Source organism: Rhinolophus hipposideros (assembly GCF_964194185.1).
Source record: "Rhinolophus hipposideros genome assembly, chromosome: 19".
NCBI lineage: Eukaryota > Metazoa > Chordata > Mammalia > Chiroptera > Rhinolophidae > Rhinolophus > Rhinolophus hipposideros.
Window position 1 is genome coordinate 49,493,844 of NC_138065.1, and position 22,480 is coordinate 49,516,323.

General features: G+C 42.5%; 1 protein-coding gene across 1 annotated transcript in view; it reads right to left on the minus strand.

Annotated features, from left to right (window-relative positions):
* LOC308487685 (dimethylaniline monooxygenase [N-oxide-forming] 4-like) overlaps positions 1-22,480 on the minus strand; it is a gene marked incomplete at its 5' end in the record, with an annotated part of 52,718 nt that overhangs the window by 11,876 nt on the left and 18,362 nt on the right. The window contains 6 exons of the mRNA XM_081026204.1: positions 3,148-3,310; positions 3,959-4,147; positions 6,278-6,417; positions 16,555-16,892; positions 18,609-18,681; positions 19,156-19,511. Coding sequence (XP_080882330.1) covers positions 3,148-3,310; positions 3,959-4,147; positions 6,278-6,417; positions 16,555-16,892; positions 18,609-18,681; positions 19,156-19,511 — 1,259 coding nt within the window. The remainder of the gene's footprint in view (positions 1-3,147; positions 3,311-3,958; positions 4,148-6,277; positions 6,418-16,554; positions 16,893-18,608; positions 18,682-19,155; positions 19,512-22,480) is intronic.

The window sequence follows — 22,480 nt, forward strand, 5'->3', positions numbered from 1 at the left end:
GAAATGGCTCTCAAAACTTTAGTTTGCACAAGCATCATATCGCTGGGGGGAGTTTGTTCAACATTAGGATTCCGGGGTCCCACTTTCTTACTCTATCATGCCACGTTAACTTGCTTTTAAAACAAGCATTTCTGGATTTTGTGGTGTTTAGGAAACACTGGGCTGTGGTGATAGCCTAGCCTGTATCTATCATGATCCTAATTCTTTTCCCTCAGATTGTTTTCATAAAAGACTGTAGGAATCTGATTGTATTCAACAAACACATATCAAACTGGTACTAATGTCACAGTGAATTTCCTTCGTGATTCAGAGTTCGTTTTATTGTATTTTCCTTTTTACATCTCACATCAAGGTCTGGGGCCGAGGTCAGGGAGATGGCAGATGGGGGACTCCTGAGGACTTCTGAACTGCCATCTCCCCATTTTGGGAATTGTAATGCCATCCAATAAATGGATCGTTTGATGCTAGGAAATGCTACATTCTGGAGAGAGGTTTTCAGATAACTGGACAGGTTAGCACAAAAATATCAAAATCTTAAAACTTTTTTAATAGAAGAAATGCTTTTTTTCCTGAAGCATTTATGTATTTTCTGTCTTCAAAGTGGAACATATTGCTAATTCAAGATCACCCTTATTATTTTCAGTTATTGTGCTCTCCTTTTGTATAATGATGCCCTCTGGGTCTGCTGAGGGGCTTGGGGTTTAGTTTGCCTTGTCGCCAAATATCTCTGGAGCACTTTGTTATTGTGGTTTATTCATCTTATACTTATTTCCCTGTTATGTGTTGGAACTACCTTAGGGAAAAAAAGTCCTGGGACTTGAAATCTATTTACAATGCTCACGAAGTTTAAGGACAATTGATAATAATTGACTGAACATAATGGGGCATGCGTGATCATTGCTCTGTAATGAACGATCACAACTGATGTGTAAAGACTCCCTTTCACACACCTTCTGTGTGTGGGAGAGATACCAGAATGAAAGAGGGGAACTGCAGAACTGCTCTCTGTCCTGGATTCCCATATGTGATATGAGAGGAGCCCATATTCCAAGGTGGAAAGGCTGCGGAGGCCAGAATTGTAACTTCACTAAGAGGCATAAACATGTCTCAGTCTGGAGGACTCACGTGACTCTCAGGAAGCAGGGGCTTCTGCACAATTCTCAGCAGATGGGTAATAGTGGACAGCAGGCTGTGATTCCTAGCAGCAGTAGCAATGTCTGTGGACAGCTTATTATGTGCTCTGTAGGCCATTTTACATGGATGATCTCATTTGATCCTTATTGCTGCTCTGTGAGATGGCAGCTCATCTCTCCACTTTGCTGAGGCTCAGATGGGCTGAGGTTATGGAACTCGTGCCAGGATTTGGTCCAGGAGGTGGGACTCCAGCATTTTGTTCAGAACCATTGTGCTAACTGCCACCTACCAGAGGACATTGCCCTGAGGAAAGTGCAGCAGACCAGGACTCCCCAGAAACCTTACATACGTCCACTTGCCAACATACGTCACCCTGGGAGCTGAGAGCAGATTGGAACTATCTGCTCTGGTGTCCCCCTGTAATGGGTCCTTCTAAAGTCTGGTCACAAACCAAGACCTCCTTGGGAGCAATCTCTGAAGTCTATACGAGTAGGTGTCCCTCTTCTCCATAATCTGTGTTTTAGGGCAAAAGAGAGGGAGACCCCAATATTCCTATGACAATCATTTTTTCCCCCAGCAGTCATTGAGGGACGTAGACATGTTTGCTCTCAAAATGACGTGAAACTACCTTGCTATTCTAGTGTGTGGTTATCTGGTTCCTTTCTTTGGGGACCGACTCTGCCCAGTTATACACTTGATACTGCCACAAAGGTCCTCACCACTCAGCTCTCCATCTATGTTCCCCAACAGCCTTCTTGTTATGGCCTAAGTGGAATGGAAGGCAGTGAGGGGTAAGGGTAAGCTGTCCCGAACCTGAAAAAACACCACAGTCCAAGGTATCAGTTTTACACTTGTAACACACTGCCCAAGAAATGTTATTATAAGAGATGGTTAACTATTCCTTTAGCGCTGGTGAAACAGCGCTTCAGTATTGGTTAACTATTCCTTTAGTGCTGGTTAAACAGCGCGTCAGTATTGGTTAAATATTCCTTTAGTATTGGTTAAAGGTCGCTTTCGTGCTGGTTAAAGGTTGTGTGAGTGCTGGTTAAATATCATCTCAGTGCACTTGCGTATTTAGCCTCCAGCCTAGTGGCAAGCCTGAAGCTGAACCACCCTTTACAATATTGCTTCTTTGCAAAAGTGTGTATTGAATTATCACTCGATCCTTAGTATCTATTTCTTTGAATAAGATATTTGACTTTGAGGTTGCGTTTATAATTTTATTTTTTGATCTCTATTTGATTTTTTCATTAGCCAAGGTTTGCCAGTTTCATGCTTCACACCCTTCCTTAAGAAGTTCTTTCAATTCCTTAAAAAGAAGTTTTAAAACTGCGCTTAGTCAGTTGCCTTCAGAGCCACTTAGAAGTGACCGAAGAGTAGCTTTACTACATATCAGAAATCCTCATTTGATTTCAAAAATGGAGATTTTTCCAATTGTGAGTATACGAAAAAGAACATGCTGTTGGAATCAAAAGCATTTCCAAAGGGGAATTTCTAACACTCCTTTGTGTTGCTAAACTGGTATAAGAGGTATATGGATTATTGTTGTGGTGACTTTTATTGTGGTGAAACTATTCTTTTGGATGTATAATTTCAAGGCATGTTTCTTAAAAAAAAAGAAATCTGTCAAGTTTCCTTATATTCTCACTTCCTTTAAATTACTAATTACAGGTCATTCCTGATTCAGATAATCTATAATTCACTGACAAAATTCAAAGCCTGCTCTTTTTCATGACAGATCTGATAGTTTTGAGCCTTAGGTGGTCACTGAACTTGAATCAAGAGACATGATAAAGCTTCAATGACAGTAGCATTTATATTCCCAAGTAAATAATAAGACCTGACACTTAGATTGTGCTTTATACCTTTCAAAGTTATTTTGTACGTATTATTTCTGAGGGTGAACATAAAGTTGTCTATAGTCATTAGGAAGTATTTCCAATGACAAATGAATAACTGTTCTTCTAGAAGAGCCTGGAAGCGTAGGCATCGTCTCAGGTAGAAGTGACTCACCAGGAAAGGACTCCAAAGGCAGACGGGGATTTAGGAAATGGCCAGTGCAAACCATGACAGCATCAAAGACAGCAGTTTCCTGCTTTTCCTCTGTCTCTGTGACAACATCCCACTGACCAGTTTCGGAAAAGTCTGGACGCTTCGTTATGCTGCAAACTGTGGTCTGAAACCAAAAGACAAAACTTGCTTTTTATGAAGCACCTTGGGACCTCATGTAATGATGGGTATGGTAACCATGCCTGGTATTTCAAGCGGGCCAAGTATGCCTCACAATAGTTCTGTTACCATTGGCTTATCTTCTCCCTAGAGAAGTTAAGTAACTTGGGCAACATCTCAAAGAGGGTCATATAGACTAGGACCCAAAACATCTGAAGACCTTCATGGGCAGGAAGAAACATTCAGTGTTTATTCCCGGTGAGAAGGAGATGGCAAGTTTCCAGTGTATCCAGGGGATGCACTGGAAACATTTAGGCCAATGAGTTTTGACCTGTTCTTATTTCCGCAGGTCAGACATCTGGTCATTTCTGTCCAATGGGTTTCATGAACAAAATTCATTTTTTCCTTTCTCTCGGAAAAAATTCTAAATTCCATGCTGCAAGAGCGTTTGGATTTAGAGGTGGAACCGGGAAAATGCAGTATTTTAGTGATTTATCGGAGTAGAAGATGAGCTGCAGGACAATGAGGCGTCTATAATGATTTGCCTTATTCAGAGAGATGAAATCAGGAAGTTTGTTGCAGCGTCTCGTTTCCATTAGATTGCTGAATGGGCTAGCCCCTGCTCATTAATCTTCCATAAGCCAAGATGTCTTACCCTAAACCGAATGTATTTCAGAAGATCAAAGCGTTCAGCAAATTCTTGGAGATAGTTCCAAAATTTTTCTTGGTTCATGAAATTGGGATAATCTTCTTGGAAGGGGAAGTCACTGTAACATGACATTTCTTTGCAGACATTTGTCACTAAGGATTTGTAGACCCCAGTCATCCCATCTTTGGAAGTTTCCTGTGGTGAGAGCATAGTTAGCTTCATGAGTGGGGGAACAGGTGGGGAAAGAACAGAGACCTTCAGCAGTCAGGGTCCCATTTGTCCTTCCAAAGAATTGCAGGAGAATTTAGCCTCAGGTCCCCATGCTACAGTTAGCTGAAGTCACTGCTCAGATTCAAATTATTAGATACAATATCTTTCTAAAACTACAAAGAAGCTAACAAACTTTGACAGGGCTTTCCAAGACTATCACAGCCCTTCAGCAAACGTGGGGCCCGTGGCCGCTCTCACTTATCTTTTCCTTCTCCTCTTGCCATGGTTAATTCTCCACCCATCTCTTGCCTTTGCTCCGGGAACTCCTCACTGATTTCCCTATTGATTGTCAATGCATATTTTCAAACTCTCTCTCTTCCTTGGCTCCTTCCCACCAGCTCCTGAAATCCTGAAGACTCTGATTTTAAAAATAACCCACCCACCCCCCTCCCCCCCGCCCGTTCAACCTAAGTCCCCTTCTGAGACAGCGTTCTCTCTGTGCTGTCTCAAGCTTCATGAAAGAATCGCCATGTCCTGGCAGCCTCTGTTTCCTCACGGACTCATCTGCGCATTGCTTGTGTCTCGTCTCAATCTCCATCATTCGAAAAACAAAACAAATACAAAGACCGGTAGTAAAGGCGCTGATGGATTTGTCGTGGCTGAAGCTAACCTCTATGTCTCCTCCAAGGCACTTTCTGAGTCATCACTTTTGCTAAGAAGCCATCCCTGACCCATCAGATCCGAGGAAGGTGGTGGTTGTGGCCCCATAGCACCCTGTCCTTCTGTCAGGAGGAATCACCCTGCATTGCAAACTGTAAGGAGGGTAGGTTCCCTGTCAATCTTGTTCCTCACTGTATCCTGCTAGAGGGACATGAGAAGCACTGGTTCAATGAATGAAAATTAATATAGAATTGCATTTTGGAAAAAAAAAAGCATATATATGACTGGAAGAAATTACATTTTGAACTTTTAACGGTGTTGACCCATGGGTATTGATATTATATTTAATTTGCATTGCTCCTTTTGTTTAATTCAGTATTCTAAAGTGAATATTTACGTTACTTTAGAATAAGAGAAGGAAACCAAACACACTGTGGGGTCAAATAGCACAAGGTCCGTGAACCAGACCCAATCCTCTCTTTCCTCATTGATGTGGGTGCTTGAGGAGACTCACAGACACCAGGAGAAACATTTCTCTTAGTAGCTGTACTCCTGAGGTTGCGACCTTCCCTGCTCACACGCACTTGCTTATTCTGTTTTCTTCACCATCCATCACAGACTGGCAAATGCCACCTCCTCCATGAAGTCTTTCCTCATTCAGACCAGTCTGAAATACTCTCCCTCACTTGGAACTCCCACTGAATGTGGCTCTTCTCTCCCCCGGAAGCAATCAGTGGTTGGACATTCTCACACCTTATGCCTCACATCTGTGGGGCAGATCCCCCTGCAGCCCCACTGAAGACCCTGCTAATCCAGTAACCGGGACCAGTCCTGGCCAGAGGCAGGTAGTGTTAGCCACTTCCAGCCCCAATTCCTGATGCTCAGGTCCCCCGATGGCTGGCCTGGCCCTGAGCATAACCCCTGGGCTGCACATTCCGCTCCCAAGAAGGACAGATCAGTGCCTGGGTGCTTCTTGTTCGGATTCTTTCTTTCAAGGTCAGGGTTCTTGCCTCACCCTTGCCAACTGTCTTCCCAAAAACGTAAACAAGCCCTGGGGGCTGGGGCTCCACTCCCTGATGCCAACATCCATCCTTCCTAATGTGTCATCTGCTCCACATTCAGCAGTGTCATTCAGCTTACCCAGTGTGACACTCGGCTACTTTGTCTTGTTGGGGCCATGGGCCAGACGGCATCCTAACTTTCCATCCTGTGTGTGTACCAGAAATGCCTCTTTCTTCCTCTCTCTCCCCACTGTCCCCGCCCCTGCCCTGCCCGTTCTCCCGTTTCATCATTTGTGACACCGCATCTGCACAGTGTGACCGTGGCACCAACCACCCGTGAGCTGTTCCCCTACAAGGTCAGCAAGGTAGGCGGAGGCCATTGTGCCGAAGGAGGACAGACCACGCACACAGACGGGTCACCACTGATGGAGGTGGGAGGGTGTGAGCTACTCACAGTGAACTTCCATAGCCCCCCGATGGCAGTACTTCTCTCAAAGCAGGTGGGCTCCAGGTCCTCATCTAAGCAGCATTTGATGGAGGACAGGCCACTCACACCGGCTCCAATCACGGCAACGCGCTTGACCATGGTCTGCTCTGTTACGGGAAGGTCGAGTAAAGCTTCTTTACATGGCAAGGCTGGCAGGCAGGCCTTATCACAGAGCTCAACTTTGGTAGTGACAGAAATACCCTCCTTTCATCTTTGAGCTGAGGCAGAATCACATTTTGATGAAAAATCAGGGCTCTGCAATTAGACTTTTGGTGTTAAGTCCTGGCTTCACTTATTAACAGTATGACTGTGATTTAGCTGTTTATCCTCTCGGTGCCTAAGTTTTCTCATCAGTACCATGGGGATGGAAATAATAATAAATAATAATAATAATAATACCTATTTTAAATATTTGTTATGAAATTAAATGAATGAGTATATGTTGGAACGGTTGTAGAAGTGTGTCTGCTACAAAGTAAGTGCTCAGTTAAATTTAGTTCTTCTTATTAGCTAGTTTTGCCAGGATGTTGGTCCCTTTGGGTCTTCAGATCTCCCTCAGTATGACAGGGGCCCTTTGCTATCACCTGGCCTCTCTGCACCCTAGAAACTGCAGTTAGCAAAAATGTTAGTTTTTATGCAAAGCATCTAGAGTCCTCAAGAATAGCTAGTCATGGACCACGTCCTGCCCTACAACCAAGATAAGATATTACATGAATGGAGGGGGTGGAGGCTCTTAACCTTGCACAGAGGCAGCGTTGGCTGACAATGATCCAGAGGAAAGTTCCCAAGGAAAGTCATATGGAACATTCTAGAGTCCAAGATCAGGTCCTCTGGAAATGGGGATACCTGGGCTTCTGAGGACAGACTGGAGGCAGTAAGTGTCATGGGGATTTATGATCAGTTCCTGGTTTCATAATTTGGGGTTGTGCAAACACCCCTATAGCTTTTGCTGGGATCCAGATGGTCTAACCAGTTATTTAATTCCAGCAAATCAGTTTTCTGTCATGCTGAGGCCCTTCATATGTCAGGTAGACTCAGGTGCAAGCACTGTCTCCTTCTCTCAATCCCCTTGATCAGTGCAAAAAGACACACGAAGAGGAGCTGAGACCTCAAAGTACTTGTTTCATAAAACATGTACCTCTGATTTGACTTTGCCTTTGAAGTCAAAACAGTAGTATATATTTTATGAAACAGAAATAATCCTTATGTCATTTTTGTAGTGTCCTGCCACTTACCATACTGGTAGTTTCCTTGGGGAACCAAGAGAGGAAATATTTTTTTTTATTAATTTATTTTCCAATTACAATTTTAGGTGTATAGCATAGTGATTAGACATTTATATGCCTTACGAAGTGGATCACCCTGGTAAGTCTAGTATCCATCTGACAGCATACACAGTTATTGCAATATTATTGATGATATTCCCTATGCTGTACTCTACATCCCCGTGACTGTTTTTATAACTGGCCATTTGTGCTTCTTAATCTCTTCACCTTTTTCACCCAGCTCCCCCCGCCACTCCAGCCCCTCTCCTAACTGGCGACCATCAATTTGTCAAGAGAGAAAATATTTAGAGTCCTGAGCACGAGTAAATGGGGAAATATAGCATCATCATTTGACACGACTTAAGGACACAGTGCTAGTAAGCAGCCGAGTCTGGAGTGACTGCATCTCTGACGTTGGGCCTGGATGTGCACATCTCGTCGGTCAGAGAGCCTGAGGTGGCCTGTTACTAAGCCTGTGCCTAGGTTTGCTGGGACCGGTTGCGGGGAGTTTGTCCCAATGGCTGTGCAACTGGCTTCCTAGTCAGATCAGCACCTCCATCCACAGACACAAAGTGGATTTGCTCTTACAGAGGCCAGAGGAAGACTTCCGAGCCCTTGGGCCCCTCAGATGCACCTGGTTCTGAAGCAGATCTGGGCACTTGCAACACAGATCTTACCTGTTGCTTCTTTCCAAATCTTACTTGTCATCCTGCCCTTTGTAAGGATGAGACACTCGTATCTGGCTTCATTATATGTAGCAACATTTACACTTCTTCCCCATAGACTTTTGGTTTATTTCGGAGTCTCTACTGATGTGGGAGAGCTAGGTCGGCTGCAACGAGAATAGACTTGGAGACAGCAGAACTGGGCTTGATCTCTGTCTCTGTGCCACGTTCCCCCAACCAACCTACTTAAACACCTTCAGATTTGTAAAATAAGAAAAAATACCTATGTTGAGGGATTGTTTGAAACAAAGCCACATTACTCACAGACAAGTACTTAGCACCACATTTTTTCTCAGTGTTCATCACCTACCACCCTAATTCCTTCTTCTCCCTAGAAAAGACAGCTCCCACAAATAGATTTTATCAATAAGTTTGGAAACAAGTGGACAGACATACCTGTGGCTTCTTTGGAGTTGAGAAGTAGGAGGTCTAGATAGCTTCTAATCAGAAATAAATGGCCTCCACCAGGAAGAACGCTGAAATCTCTAGGCCACTAGGTAGAGAGTGGTCCAGAGTTGGCAGGTCTGGCTCTGTCTTTGCAATAATAACACAAAAGAAATGGTTGCTAATTGAACTGGAAAAGTGCAAAATGTGCTGTAGTGGATAGATTGGCAGCAAATTCATTCAATAGATGCATCCTGGCTACCTCTTGAGCCAAGTGGTGGTGGGGGGGGCAATGATGATTGAGTCCCAGGGACTCAATACTAGCAATAATAAAAGAGCCAGTGGCTTTCCACAAGGAGCTGCGGCTAGATGGAGAGAGACCAACACACAGGAGATCACCTGGTATGTCCTGTCACACACAGCAGATCACGTGGTATGTCCTATCATAGCAGCATGCTTTGGGTACAACCGCCTGCAGACACCCTTGGGCTGTCTGGTTATCCCCGGGGACCTAGAGACACAGTAGGGGCTTGTCTTTCCTGGGCAAAAACACCTTGTCTTTTACACACTGACTCAGAGACAGCAAAAACAAATTAGGAATTTGCACCTTTTAAAATTACGCCGTAATTGCAGATTATGAATTTCTGAGTGGAGGCAGCCATTTTTTTTTTTTTTAATGCTTCAAGTTACTAAGGGGAATGAGTGAGTGAACTGGAAATTGGGAGATCTGAATTCTAGTACTGCTTCTGCCTCTAACCAGCTGCATAAACTTGGACACAATTCTTGATTTCCCTATGACATTGTCCCCACATTTGTAAAGCAGAGGGTTCTGGTAATTTTCTCTTTGTTCCCTTCCAGCTTGAAAGAACTGTTTTTATGTCTGAATGCCAAGTAATTGGTGCCAAAAATAAGATGTGAATTGAAAGGGAGAGGAGAATACGGCAGGCTAGAAGGGTTGGGAGGACAGAAGGTATGTGCAATGTCTTTGTCAACTATAAAGTGTGCTGTAAGCATAACGTCACTCTGAAGCTCAAAGGTCACTTATGTTTAGTTTCTTGGTAGAAACGAACCCTGAACTACTGAACTGGACTTTTGAAACACATGAAAACTCCATCCAACATCTGACAGACCAGAAAATGTAGGAGTCAATTTCGAGACATAAAGAGACTTGAGTGATTTGCAAATCATATAACTGATTGTGATTTCTTTGAGTTTGACATTTGATCTGTTTATATTTCTTATTCTTACCCCATCAATGCTCATACTTTGTTACAGTATTTCCTATCATAACCTTTGTGGAGTGTTTTGTGTTTCCCAATGCCTGACACTCCCATCTCATCCCTAAGATGAAATCAGGTGAGCCTCGAATCACAGAAAGTCTGGGGATTCTGTGATTTTTCATGGACACTTTCCTTTTGGATGGTTTCCTTTCACTCCCTACAACCTGACTTTTCCTTACAGCATTCCTTAATTTCCTGACTCTCTCCTTAATTCTGTTGCTTTAACCCTAATGAAGAGGCTCCCGAGAAAGAGAATCACATAATTCTTAAGGAATGCACTCACCAAGCAGAATATTCAGGCTCTGCAAAAGCAGCTTCTGGAAACATTTCCCCATTAAAAAAGAAAGAAATCCAGGACACTTACCTTGTTAACATCGAGCAGGTACTCTGACAAATTATTTCTCAAAGCCAATAGCAAAGATAGTGTTTGTCTTAAAAAACAAAACAAAAGAAAACAAAAAAACCCCAGAAAGCAAAACAAAAAAAACCCTCAAAACTCAAACGCTCTGTTCTAAAAGAAAAATAAAGAAATGCTGACTTTGATCAAAGTTCTCTTAGTTGAAAACAAAAACCATTTGCGTTTCCTGTACGCGGGTGACAGCAGAATACTTATTGGGGGTAAAAAACGTTGTGTAGAACACAACTTCCGAGCTTGATACTTCCGTGATCTCAAGGGAGGGCTAAAGGACAAGTTAGAATAGGGCTTTGGGATTCAAAGGCCACCAACGACTTCTGCCCCTTTTCTCCACCCTCCTCAACGTCACAGTTCCTGCCAAGCCCTAACCTAAACTTAAAGGGAAGCAGGTGGTAATCGGCTGCTCTTCTCCTTGTAGCCTTTAGAGGGCGGCAAGTCACCCAAAAGCACAGCCCTCCTTGAAACAGGCGGTCTGCTTGGTATAAACCCTGACTCTTGTATTCGTCTTTTGAACCATCGTTCAAGGAATAGTCCAAAGGAGAAAGTAATTTAAGTGACTGTCACACCATCCAGCTCTTCTACGTCCAGAGCTATTTAACCCCAGGAGTGTGATCAAAATTCAAAACTTACCATGATTTCAAGCAGTTTCATTCTCTCAGGAAGCGTCAGCAGAGGGAGCTGGTAAAATGCATTTGAGAAAGCGTAAAGTTAGTTTCAAATATTAACCTAGGGCACAAGAAAAGGAATAATTGTAGACGCAGGGGCGATAATAGAGTACTAAATAGTCACCGTCTTTTTTTCTTTCTCTTTTTTTCCCTTCTCCTGCAAGTCCTTGGAAGAGACCATCTTATAATAGACCATCTTGGGTTCACCGAACAGTTTCTAGACCAGGAGCACAAATACAAATGATCACAGGGAGCAGGAAGGTCACCCAAAGGAGGGATGAGGGCCAGATAAGAAGCCCGTCTGTTAGGTTCAGCTAAATACTGCTATTTGAGATCATGGGCCCAAGGTTTCAGACTCTTTTCAATAGAAACTGCAAATCCAGAGTTTTCTATGAAATCTATTGTTGGCAGCAAATTAATTTTTCTTTTGAAAACTGTCAAGCCAACAGAGAAGTCCAATGAACAGTTTCATTAATGAACACCAGTGTACCCCTCACCCATTTATTTCATCAATTATTAGCCTCTTGGTACCTTTTCTCTCTGTCACTCTCTCCCCTCACCCACCTCTCTTCTCTTTGTGCGCACACACACGTGAACATGGTCTTCAAACATCAGGATGCCACCAGGAGATTTCAGCAGATATCTCACAAGAATAAAGGCATCCTCCAACATAGTCACATTATCATCACTGCAGCCAAGACACTCAATATACGTTTAATAATGTCATCCAACATACAGTCTACTTTCAGATTTTTCCAGGGGTCCCTATCTGGTGGTGTACCAGACGGAGCTGGCTTGTACAGCGAGAATGTGTGCATCTCTTCCAATGCCACGTTCAGTGAGTTGCCCCAGACAGTAAGATGAGCGATCATACCTCTTTCCCATGTTCACTATTTTCATAGATCTCCACAAAACCCCCTACTTCACCAAAAACTTGGTTGTATGAAAATGATGTTCTTGTAGTATCCGGTGGGAGTGGGATGTTTGTAATTTGGGCTGTGGAGAGCTGCACTTGTTGAGAAGGAAAAAAAAAAAGAGAAAGAATTAGACCTGTACTATCTAATTCAATAGTCGCTGCTGCATGGAGCTATTTAAACTTGGATTTAAATGAATTAACATGAGATGAAATTAAAAATTCCGTCCTTCCTTGGCACTAGCCACATTTCAAGTGTTTCACAGCCACACGTGACCACATTGAGGGCGGTGAAGGTTAAACATTTCTACAACAGCAGAAAGTTCTATTGGATAGCACTGCTCTAGATTGTGCACATAGCAGAGGATGGTTGAGACAGGTGGAGGATCAAATCCTTAGAGGTAACCAGGTTCAGGAACTGAGGACATGGCGTGGAAAGATGGTCCATTTGATTTTGTAATCGCAGAATTCTGACAGGAGTGATGGGGAAGAGAGACACTGAGTGAGACGTCCTTTCATTCCTCCTGCACGCAGCTCTGAGCCTCTCTGAGATAGCTGACCCCACCCAGAACTCCAGGTGTGGAGTCAAAGGACAATCCCATCCCTCTGGCAAATGATTGCCTGCGAAGGGCGCTTTGATGTGTTTCACGCCATGAGGACTCCAGGGACACGAGGAGAGAGTCCCTGGAGACTCTAGGATATACATATTAGTTAGTGTAAAAGGGAAGCTGGTGTTAGCAGAGACCTGTAAACACAATGGACGAATAAGAGAAAATCTCCGTTATGTAACAATTTGACCAGTCTCAGCTGATGAGGCAGCTCTGTTGCCAGAGTCATTCAGTGAACTTTGTTCTTTCTGTCTTGTTCCTCTGCCATCTCTGAGCTGAAGCGGCATTGCTGCCATGACCCTGACACAGCTTGCAGAAAGGATAAAGTGTGGAAGTCCTTTCCTTTTAAGTGAGTGAGGGAGAAATCACATGTGTTATTTCCATTCACATCCCATTGCAAGAACTTAATCACATGGCCACACTAGCTGCAAGGAAGGCTGGGAAAGGTTGTCTTTAGCAGGTGGGCATGTGACCAGGAGGAAAAGGTAAACAGACTTTTTGGATGCAAGTTGTTGTCTGCCATATCCTGCTTCCGGAAGACTACTGGAAATGCTTCTCTCTTTTTCTACAGGTTGTGGTCTGCAATTGCAGCCCTCTTAGCACGCTGAGAATGAGGCTGGTCCAGGGAGAAGGGCAGATCCAAGAGAACTGTGGCCACATGATACTGAAACCACTGGGTTGACTCATCCCTGAAACCCATCATAACGGGTGTCACCAAAATGCTCTTCTGTAAGCGAGTCTATAAAATCCAGACTCCAGTGATACGAGCCACAGTTTTCCCTTGTTACACCAGTTAGTGTTGAGTTTCTGTTTCTTGCAGTTAGAATGTTACATGAATTACTTACCATTTCAGTACCAACACTATTATTTCTCTTTGTTGTTGTTACAAACAGTGCACAAAAGCATCTGTGTGTACATAGCTTTGTACACATGACAATTTCTATAGCACAGATTCTACGATGTATAATTGCTGTGCCAAAAGATCTATGTATTTAAAATTTTGGTCAATACTGCCAAATTGCCCCCAAATGCATTTGATAACATTTTCATCCCATAGTTACCATCTCCCTTCTCTAACGTCCTGGAATGTCTCCCCTTGGTTCCTTTTATGCCTGGACTCTATAGAGTAGCTTTTACAGAAGAGCTTTTTGGTGACACGTGTTCTCCTCCTTTGCTGATGTTTAGACTGAGCTTCTTTCCCCAACCACACGTCGCCCTGGCTCCCTCTCTGTTTGCTAATCTGGCTGTAACTCAAAATCACAGTCACACTCTTTATAAAGTCTGCTTGCACTTCCATGAAATGCGATGTCAGAAATAAAAACTTTGCACAGTTAAAGGGTATAACTCATACTCCGTAGGCAAAGTGCTCAGTAGGCTTATTCTGTTGACACAAGCTGATTGTCTCATCTTTTCCCTTTTGGCTTAAACTTTTGGAGTCTATTTTAAAATGCCTAATCAAGTTCTTCTTGGCAGAGAAAGAAAGACGTGAAGACTGTTTTTTTTTTTTTTTTAATCAAAAGTTTCTGAAGTTAGACTAGTTAAAAACAATGTGTTCTGTCTTATGGCGGACAGGACAACCCTGAAGGGTTATAGTTCTCAGTTCTCTATAGCCTCCACGTGAAACATCCTTAACTGGGGAGCAGTGAATGAAGGGGCACTGGAGTCGGGAGAACCCAAGAAGTTCTTTATTTCTCTCCTCCTACTATGACCGCACCCTCAAATCATACTGGGGTCGGGGGAGTATGGAGATGGGGCCAGTGACCTAGGCAAGAATAAAATAGGCCTGCACTAGGGCGTGAGCATGGGGGAAGGTAGGGAACAGACCAGTCTGAGAGATAATAATGGCCAGCTTAGGCACTGGGCTAACTGCTTGATGTGCATTGTCTTCTATCCCTCCTCACGACAATGCTCAAGTAGTATTGCCACACTTTACAGCTAAAGGAACCGAAGCTAGAAGAGATGGAATAACTTGCCTCAGGTTGTATAGCAAAGTGGGTGGGATTCCACCCTGGCCATCGGGTGCCGCGTCCGCACTTTTACACGCATGTCACATGATCCGTGCTCTGCACACGAGACACATTTGACAGGACTTGCTGACTATGAGACGTGAAGTCTGAGGGTCAAGGTGACTTGTGTTTTACGGGAAAACTATGGATGAATAATAGTACTGTTATTCCTGGAGAGAGGTGTTCAGAGATCGCTTTCAAAGGAAGCAAAATCATGACTCTCATGCAAAAATATAAACGGAACACAGTTTAAAAACTTTTATTTAACTTGTTATTAAAGCAGGGAATGGGTAAGCTATTACCACCAGTTCAGAGGAGGCACACGTTTATAGATTAGGGCTATTGAAATGAATATGCAAACAGAGGCAAAATTAGTGTTCTCCATGGTGGGAAACAGAGCCAACTAAACCTATTGGATATTATTTACATGTCTATAGGCAAGAATTATTTTGCATTGCTGTTGCTTATAATTTACAGAATTTTAAAATAGCTTCCATAGATTCAAAATCAGATAGCCCCAAGGCCGTGCTCAGAACAATGCTTATTTATTTATGTATTTATGTATTCATTCATTCATTCGACTATGAAAGAAGAAAACAAATTTTATTGAGTGTCACTTATTTTTAAACTGTGAAGTTCTGTATAATTATTTATTGAAATACGTAACATATATTTTCCCTTCAGAGAGGAATGAAAGCAGGGAGTGAGTGGGAGGCTGTTGGGAACATATTGAGGTTAATTTTGCACATACTGCATTTGAGAAGCCCATGACATACTCTGTTGGGAATGTCCAATGAGGAGCTAGGTCTATGGCTTAGAAAAAATAAAGCAAGCAGTAAAACATGCATCCTCTTTGGTTATGATAGTAATATTAGCTGTCAGTTAATAAACACTTACCAGGACTAAGGTTAAGCATTTTATGTAGGTCGCACCATTTAAGCCTGATGACACCCTCATGAAGTAGGATGTATGATAACTCCTATGTTATAGAAAGAAGAAGTGACACTTAGGAAAAGTAGATGACTTGTTCCAGCTCACAGGCCTATTAAGTGGCAGAGCTTTCCACACTGGGCCCAGTTCTCTAAGCGTCTCCCCCATGGGGAGGTACTTGAAAGATCCAGAGCATGGAAATGTATGAAGACAGACGTCTTTACTTAAAACTGGCCTCGCAGGGGGCCCGGTTTGTATACACTAGGAAGAATTTCTGAAAATGTCAAATTATTCTTGGAGATGAAACGCCTCAGAAGCCCCAATTTAAAGGATGTGTGCAAGAAACCAAAGTGTTTAATATGTTTCCTCTTTTACTAGAATTCTGGGACCTAACTAAATTAATGTTTTAATGAATGGGAATAAAAAAAAATTATTTCCCAGTGTGATTTATGGAATAATTTCAAGACTAGGCATGAGGACCCGTTCTTTCTGTTGAGTCTGTTCTACACTGTGGCCCTGCAGGAGGTCGAGCATGGTCAGGGGCATAGATGAGGAAGGAGGGAGAAACACAGAAATGATTCATGTGGAGGTTCAGAAACACAGTGGTGTACATTAAGGAAAAGACCTACGAAATCCCAGAAGGCAGGTCGACACACACTCATAGGCAGAGCGAGAAAGGGAGACAGACGTACAGACATTTTCATGGAGTGATATCCTTGTAATATGACCTTTATGGTGCCACTATTAAGACTTTTGAAGTCATCTGAACACTGAAAACTACAGGTGGACTCAAAGCCCTGGATGTGTGCTCTGGAGACGTATGTCCTGACTCAGCCACTTATGAGCTCTGTGACTTTGGACAAATCAACTGACATTTCCTCGTCTGGCATCTCTCATTGGTTAAGTTGTGTACGTCAGCCTTCCCCACGAAGACAGACCTTTTAATAGCAAGAAACTCAGCTACCGTCACTAGTGTTTGGCAGAGATTCAAAGGCAGGCAGGGGAATCTACTCTGTGCATCTGATAAGTCATTTAGGTCATCTTTCATTTATAGGAAGGTCAGGAAAATGGCCCCAAGCAAAGCCAGAAAGCTAAAGATTTTAAGTAAGCTTGCAAAGGGAGATGCGGATTCTTGTACGATGCGAGTTTTGGTGGCCTTGAGAGTTCGGTTCCACTGGGTCAGGATGGCATCTCTGGCTCCTTCCCATCTCCCCGGGCCGGTCAAGCGGAACTGGTATGGTGTGCATGGGCCAAAGAAGACGGTCAAAGCCAGGCGTGGATCCATCAGGAGCATGGAGAGCAGGTTGGGTTTTGCATTGATAGAGGTCAGAAGGTCATCTATGTATGTGATGTAATCCGATTGTAAAGCTTTGCAGTAACACAAGCCAAACCTTTATAAAAGGAAGATTGGGGATAAAAGGGAAGACAAAACGATAAAATAACGATAACCTAGAACAAGTAAGATTGCCCAAAGCAAACAATTATGTTGCAAAATTTGGAATGGTTTTCTGTAGTCTTCCCTCCACGCCCATAGCTATCTAATGGTCTCACTGCATTATTTTAATACAAGATGGGTTCCTTGAAAAGATGCTCTGTACATGTGATTCTCCAAATGCTCTCAAGGCCTCTAGTATTTGTTCTTTCCTCAAGTGATCAGCAATTTCTAGAAAAAAAATATGTTTTACATAATTTTGCTATTCCTAAATCTTTCTAAAACTCAGTTATTGCTATATGTATTTGTGTAATATAAAAAGCCGCAAAAATCATTAAGGGTGGAATTCCGTGGAATGCTGGTATTAGACCCTAAAATCATTGACTGACCTATGTGAAAAGAAGCTTTTTTACGTTGTGTGGTTCTAATTAATTTTCTATGTTATACTAGAATTCCATAACGGACATCAAATCATATTCCAGGTTGAAGATGAAGAAAAGACATCCAAAATGCTTTCATTGTTTTGGGATGTGCATGAGGTTAGAACAACACTTGAAGTCCGAAAGTCTATATGAATGAAAGAAGTGCTAAAGAATCTTTTCTTTTCTTTTTTTGTTTGCTCTTTGTTTGTTTCTTTATTTCCATGGTTTTTGGATGGTAGTTCATATTTATAAATGAGTCTAGATGGAGTTGTCTAGATGGAGTTGTTTCCTCAATGTATGCAGTGATTTTATAACTTTTTTTTGTCGTTAGAAACCTTTTTTTTTTTAAAGGCAAAATTAGTATCATAGCCCAAAACAGATAAACAGCAAAACAGATAAAACCAGAGATGTTTTAGTTGGATTAGGAGTGAGAGTGGGGGATCTCCAATACTCCCTTCTTCACTGGCCACCTCCCTTCCTTTATCTGCAGTTCTTGAATGGTAGCCAAAGAGTAGAGCACAAATGGAAACCTCTGCTCGAGGGAAGGGATCAACAAACTTACTCTGCAAAAGGCCAGAGGGCAAATACTTTAGGCTTTGAGGGCCATATTATGGTCTCTATCTCAACTACTCAGCTGTGCAGTTGTAACTGGAAAGCAGCCATAGATAAGATGTAAATAAATGAGTGTTGGTATGTTCTCATAAAACTTTATGGCCACTGTGATTTAAATGTTATGTACTTTTCACCCATCATAAAATATTCTTTTTTTTCTTTTGCTTCCAGCCATTTAAACATGTGAAAGAAAAATATAGGTGGTCGGTAACTTTGGCTCACAGGCCATAATTTACCAAATCTTGCTTTAGCGTTGTGTCTGAACAAAACAATAGAGCTGAATACAGATTTGTTGAATGAACGAATGAATGAGCAGAGGTCTCTTCTAGTGTCAGAGTGGATGGAACATAACTGTTCACCTGCTGATTACGGAATAACGTACCTAGTAGAGGAGGGTTAATTATATTTGGTTTAGAATCCAAACTTCATGTGGTAGTAGATGACCAAGGTTTGAAGTGATGATACTGTGACATTAAAATTTCTCAATTCCCCTTTCCCTCCTTTCTCTTTACACAGATTATTCTAGTGTTTTCTTTTAGAGCCAGGTGCTTTTTTTCCATCTGATGTGATTGTCACCTCTCTTTGCTACTGTTTTTACCAATTTCAGTTATTCAGAAAGGACGCAGAAGTCCTTAACTTACCCACTGGGCCTGTTTTCTTTTCTTGCATTAACTTCCTCTATCATGACACATGCTGGTGGTAACTTATTCGCGCCTATAAAACAGACAAAAAAAGGCCATTTAACTTTAGGTGTAGGTGCTGCCATAGTGCGTAAAGGTGCTTTACTACTCATCTTTAGTTCTGGTACCCGGCTACTCATCTGTTCTGGTAATATGCTCCCGCTGCAAAGATAAGCATCGGGCCATCTCCCTACTTACTTGATGTGACTGAGCCTCACAACTGCTTTGCCAGAGTTTTGTCATTCAGTTGATTGAACTTTTCAACATGAACCGAGCCAGTTGGTTCAGTCAAAAGGACAGGTAGGCACAGCTTATCATTTTTGACCTCCGCTTCACCTTTTGTGCTAGTTATGGCATACATTCGTTGTGATAGTGTACTTCAGTGAGCAATCGAATGAATCCTGCTTTTAAAGATTCTGATGTTTTGGGGAGGAGCGAGGGAGGTTCTCAAAATTTCCAGTACCCAAAATAAGACATCCGCCCTGCTATTTCTCACGCACTTACGTACCTTTCAGGACTCGTACAGCCCATCGAGCTTGCATTTCTCCTGTGGGTATCATGGAGCCTAAGGGTTTGACGAGGCCGATCACAGCCAGGGTTGGCTTTGGCAGATGCGCAGGGAAGATGTACTTATACAGCGATGCCTGACCATCTTCAACTTTCACTACGGATTCATCCAGGAAGGGGAAAGCAAAGGTGTATCCAGTGGCCAACACAATGATATCAACGGGCTCTTCTTTTGGGGTGTTGTTAAATATGACAGAGTTTTCCTTCACCTCTTTTATGCTTGGCTTGATGAGCACTTTCCCGGTGATGATACGGCCCGGGAGCTCATCATTTAGCACAAACTCTTTCAGCTGCGTCCTAAACAAAAACATGAGAGATCCGCCAGTAACCATGCAGCTAGTCCTCCCGCCTCCTCCTCCTCCTTCCTTCTTCACTGGGGGACTCTGCTCCTGGCTAAGCAGGACGTGCCCGTCTTTTTTTTTTTTTTTTCTGAGCTTAAAAAACATTTTTTTTGGAATAAACGTTATTTCTCATTGCAGTTTTAGGTTCACAGCAAAATTGAATTGGAAGTAGAGATTTCTCATATCTCCTGCCCCACACCCATGCACAGCCTCCCCCACCACCGAGATCCCACACTAGAGTGGTGCATTTTCTACAGCCGAGGAACCTACTACATTGACACGTCGTCATGGATCGTGAGCTTTTTAAAAAAATTCCTATTCCCCATCCTTTCCCCTTTGGTAACCATCAGCTTGTTCTCTATTGTAGCTATGGGTTTGTGTCTCTTTTCTTTATTCATTTATCTTGTTATTTTAAGATTCCACATATAAAGATCATATGGTATTTGTCTTTCTCTGACTGACTTATTCCACTTAGCATAATATCTTCTAGGTCCATCCATGTTGTTGCAAATGGCAAGATTCCATTCTTTTTTATTGCTGAGTAATATTCATATATTACTCAGTATATATATATATATATATATATATATATTTCACATCTTCCTTTATCCATTTACCCCATTTCCCTGAAAATAAGACCTAGCTGGACAATCAGCTCTAATGCATCTTTTGGTCTTTTGGAGCAAAAATTAATATAAGACCTGGTATTATATTATTATTATTATTATTATATTATATTATATTATATTATATTATATTATATTATATTATATTAATTATATAGACCCAGTCTTATAGTAAAGTAAGACTGGTTTTTACATTACTTTTTGCTCCAAAAGACACATTAGAGCTGATTGTCTGGCTAGGTCTTATTTTTGGGGAAACACGATATCTATCGGTGGACATATTGGTTGCTTAACATCTTGGTTATTACTAGTAATGCTGCAATGAACATAGGGGTGCATATATCTTTTCAAATTGGTGTTTTTGTTTTCTTTGGATAAATACCCAGAAGAGGAATTGCTGGGTCATATGGTAGCTCTGTTTTTAATTTTTTGAGGACTCTCCATACGGTTTTCTATGGTGGCTGCACCAATTTGCAATTTTATCAATAGTGTATCAGGGTTTCCCTCTCTCCACATCCTCGCCAGCTCTTGTTATTTGTTGATTTATTGATGATAGCCTTTCTGACAGGTGTGAGGTGATATCTCGTGTGGTTTTAATTCTCATTTCCCTGATGATTAGTGATGTTGAGCATCTTTCATATGTCTGTTGGCGATTTGTATGTCCTCTTCTGAGAAACGTCTATTCAGGTCATCTGCCCATTTTTAAATTGGATTATTTGGATTTTTGGGGGAGGGGGGTTAAGTTATATGAGTTCTTTATATATTTTGGATATTAACTCTTTCTCGGGTATATCATTTGCAAATGTCTTCTCCCATTTAGTAGGTTATCTTTTTGTATTCTTGAGGTTTCCTTCACTGTGCAAAAACTTTTTAGTTTTCCAGGTTAGGAAAGTTTTTAGCCATTATTTCTTTGAATCAAGTTTCCATCCCTTTCTCTCTTTCTTCTCCTTCTGGGATCCCTATAATGCAACAGTTTGAGCACTTCATATTACCCCAGAGATCCTTTAAACTATCTTCATTTTTCAAAATTCTTTTTTCTTTCTGCTGCTCTGATTGGGTGATTTCCATTAGTCTGTTCCAGGTCACTGATCCATACTTCTGTGTTAGCTAATATGCTATTGATTCCTTATAATGTGTTTTTCATTTCAGTTATTGTACATTTGAGGTCTGCTTTGTTCTTTCTTATACTTTCCCTTTGTTGAACTTCTCCCTAAGTTCCTATATTCCACTCTCAAGATTGGTGACTATCCTTATGACCATTTCTTCAAATTTTTTATCAGGCAAATTACTTAGGGTTCCTTAGGATATTTCTTTTTCTCCTGAGGATTTTTCATTTTGTTTGACTTTCTAGCTTTCTAGGTTTCTAGGTTTCTTTCTATGAATTAAGCAAAATAGCTTTCTCTTCCAGTCTTGGCAAAGTGGCCTGGTGTAGAAACGGCCTCTGTGTACACTGTGTGCTGGGTGGTTTGGGCAGGCGGGTAGGAGCCCAGCAGGTACCTAAGGCGTGTGGAGCACTGTGCCCCCTGTTCCCTCCCCGCCCCATAGCCAGAGTGGCTCCAGGTGGGGAAGCAGGAACAGGTAGTACTGCTTCCGTTGTTCCTGCGGAAAGGGGCTTGGCAACAAGTCTGGGAACACATTACAGAGAACTTGCAGGCTGCCAGAGCACCTGGACAGAGTTCCCACCCACCCTATGGAGGTGGAGGGGACACAGGCCATGGCCCTCACTGGCCCTTCCCACCCTGGAGAAATCCAGTAATCCCCAGAGCGCTCTCACAGCTCCCCAGCATTCCATATACAGTTTCTCTCCTTTGTTATTCAGAAAGTGGTCCTGAGTAGAAGAGAACTCTGTGTGGGCTTTATGTGCTGGGTAGTTTGGGGAAGCAGACAGGAGGGGGCAGGTGCTTATGGCACCTGGGGCATTGGCCTGCAGGTGCGCATGGTGACGCCCTCTTGTTCCTGCGTGCTCCCTTTGTTTGAGGCAAAAGCCTCTAGGTCAGGGATGTCCAAACTTTTTTCAACATTTTTCACCAAGGGCCATATGCAGTAAAATATACAAACAGCCGGGCCACTCACTCAAGGTGAAGTACGTATTGCCTCACCTGGTTTATTTAAGTAAACTAAATATATTTTTGGAATTTGCTGCGGGGCCAATTAACAATGGATTGTGGGCCGCAGTTGGCTGGAGGGCTGCAGTTTGGACACCTCTGCCGGGTCTAGGTGATGTAGCTGGAAACGGGCTCAGGTGATTCTGCAGGTAGGCCAAAGCCCGGAATAGAGTCCCCGCCTGCCATATAGAGGT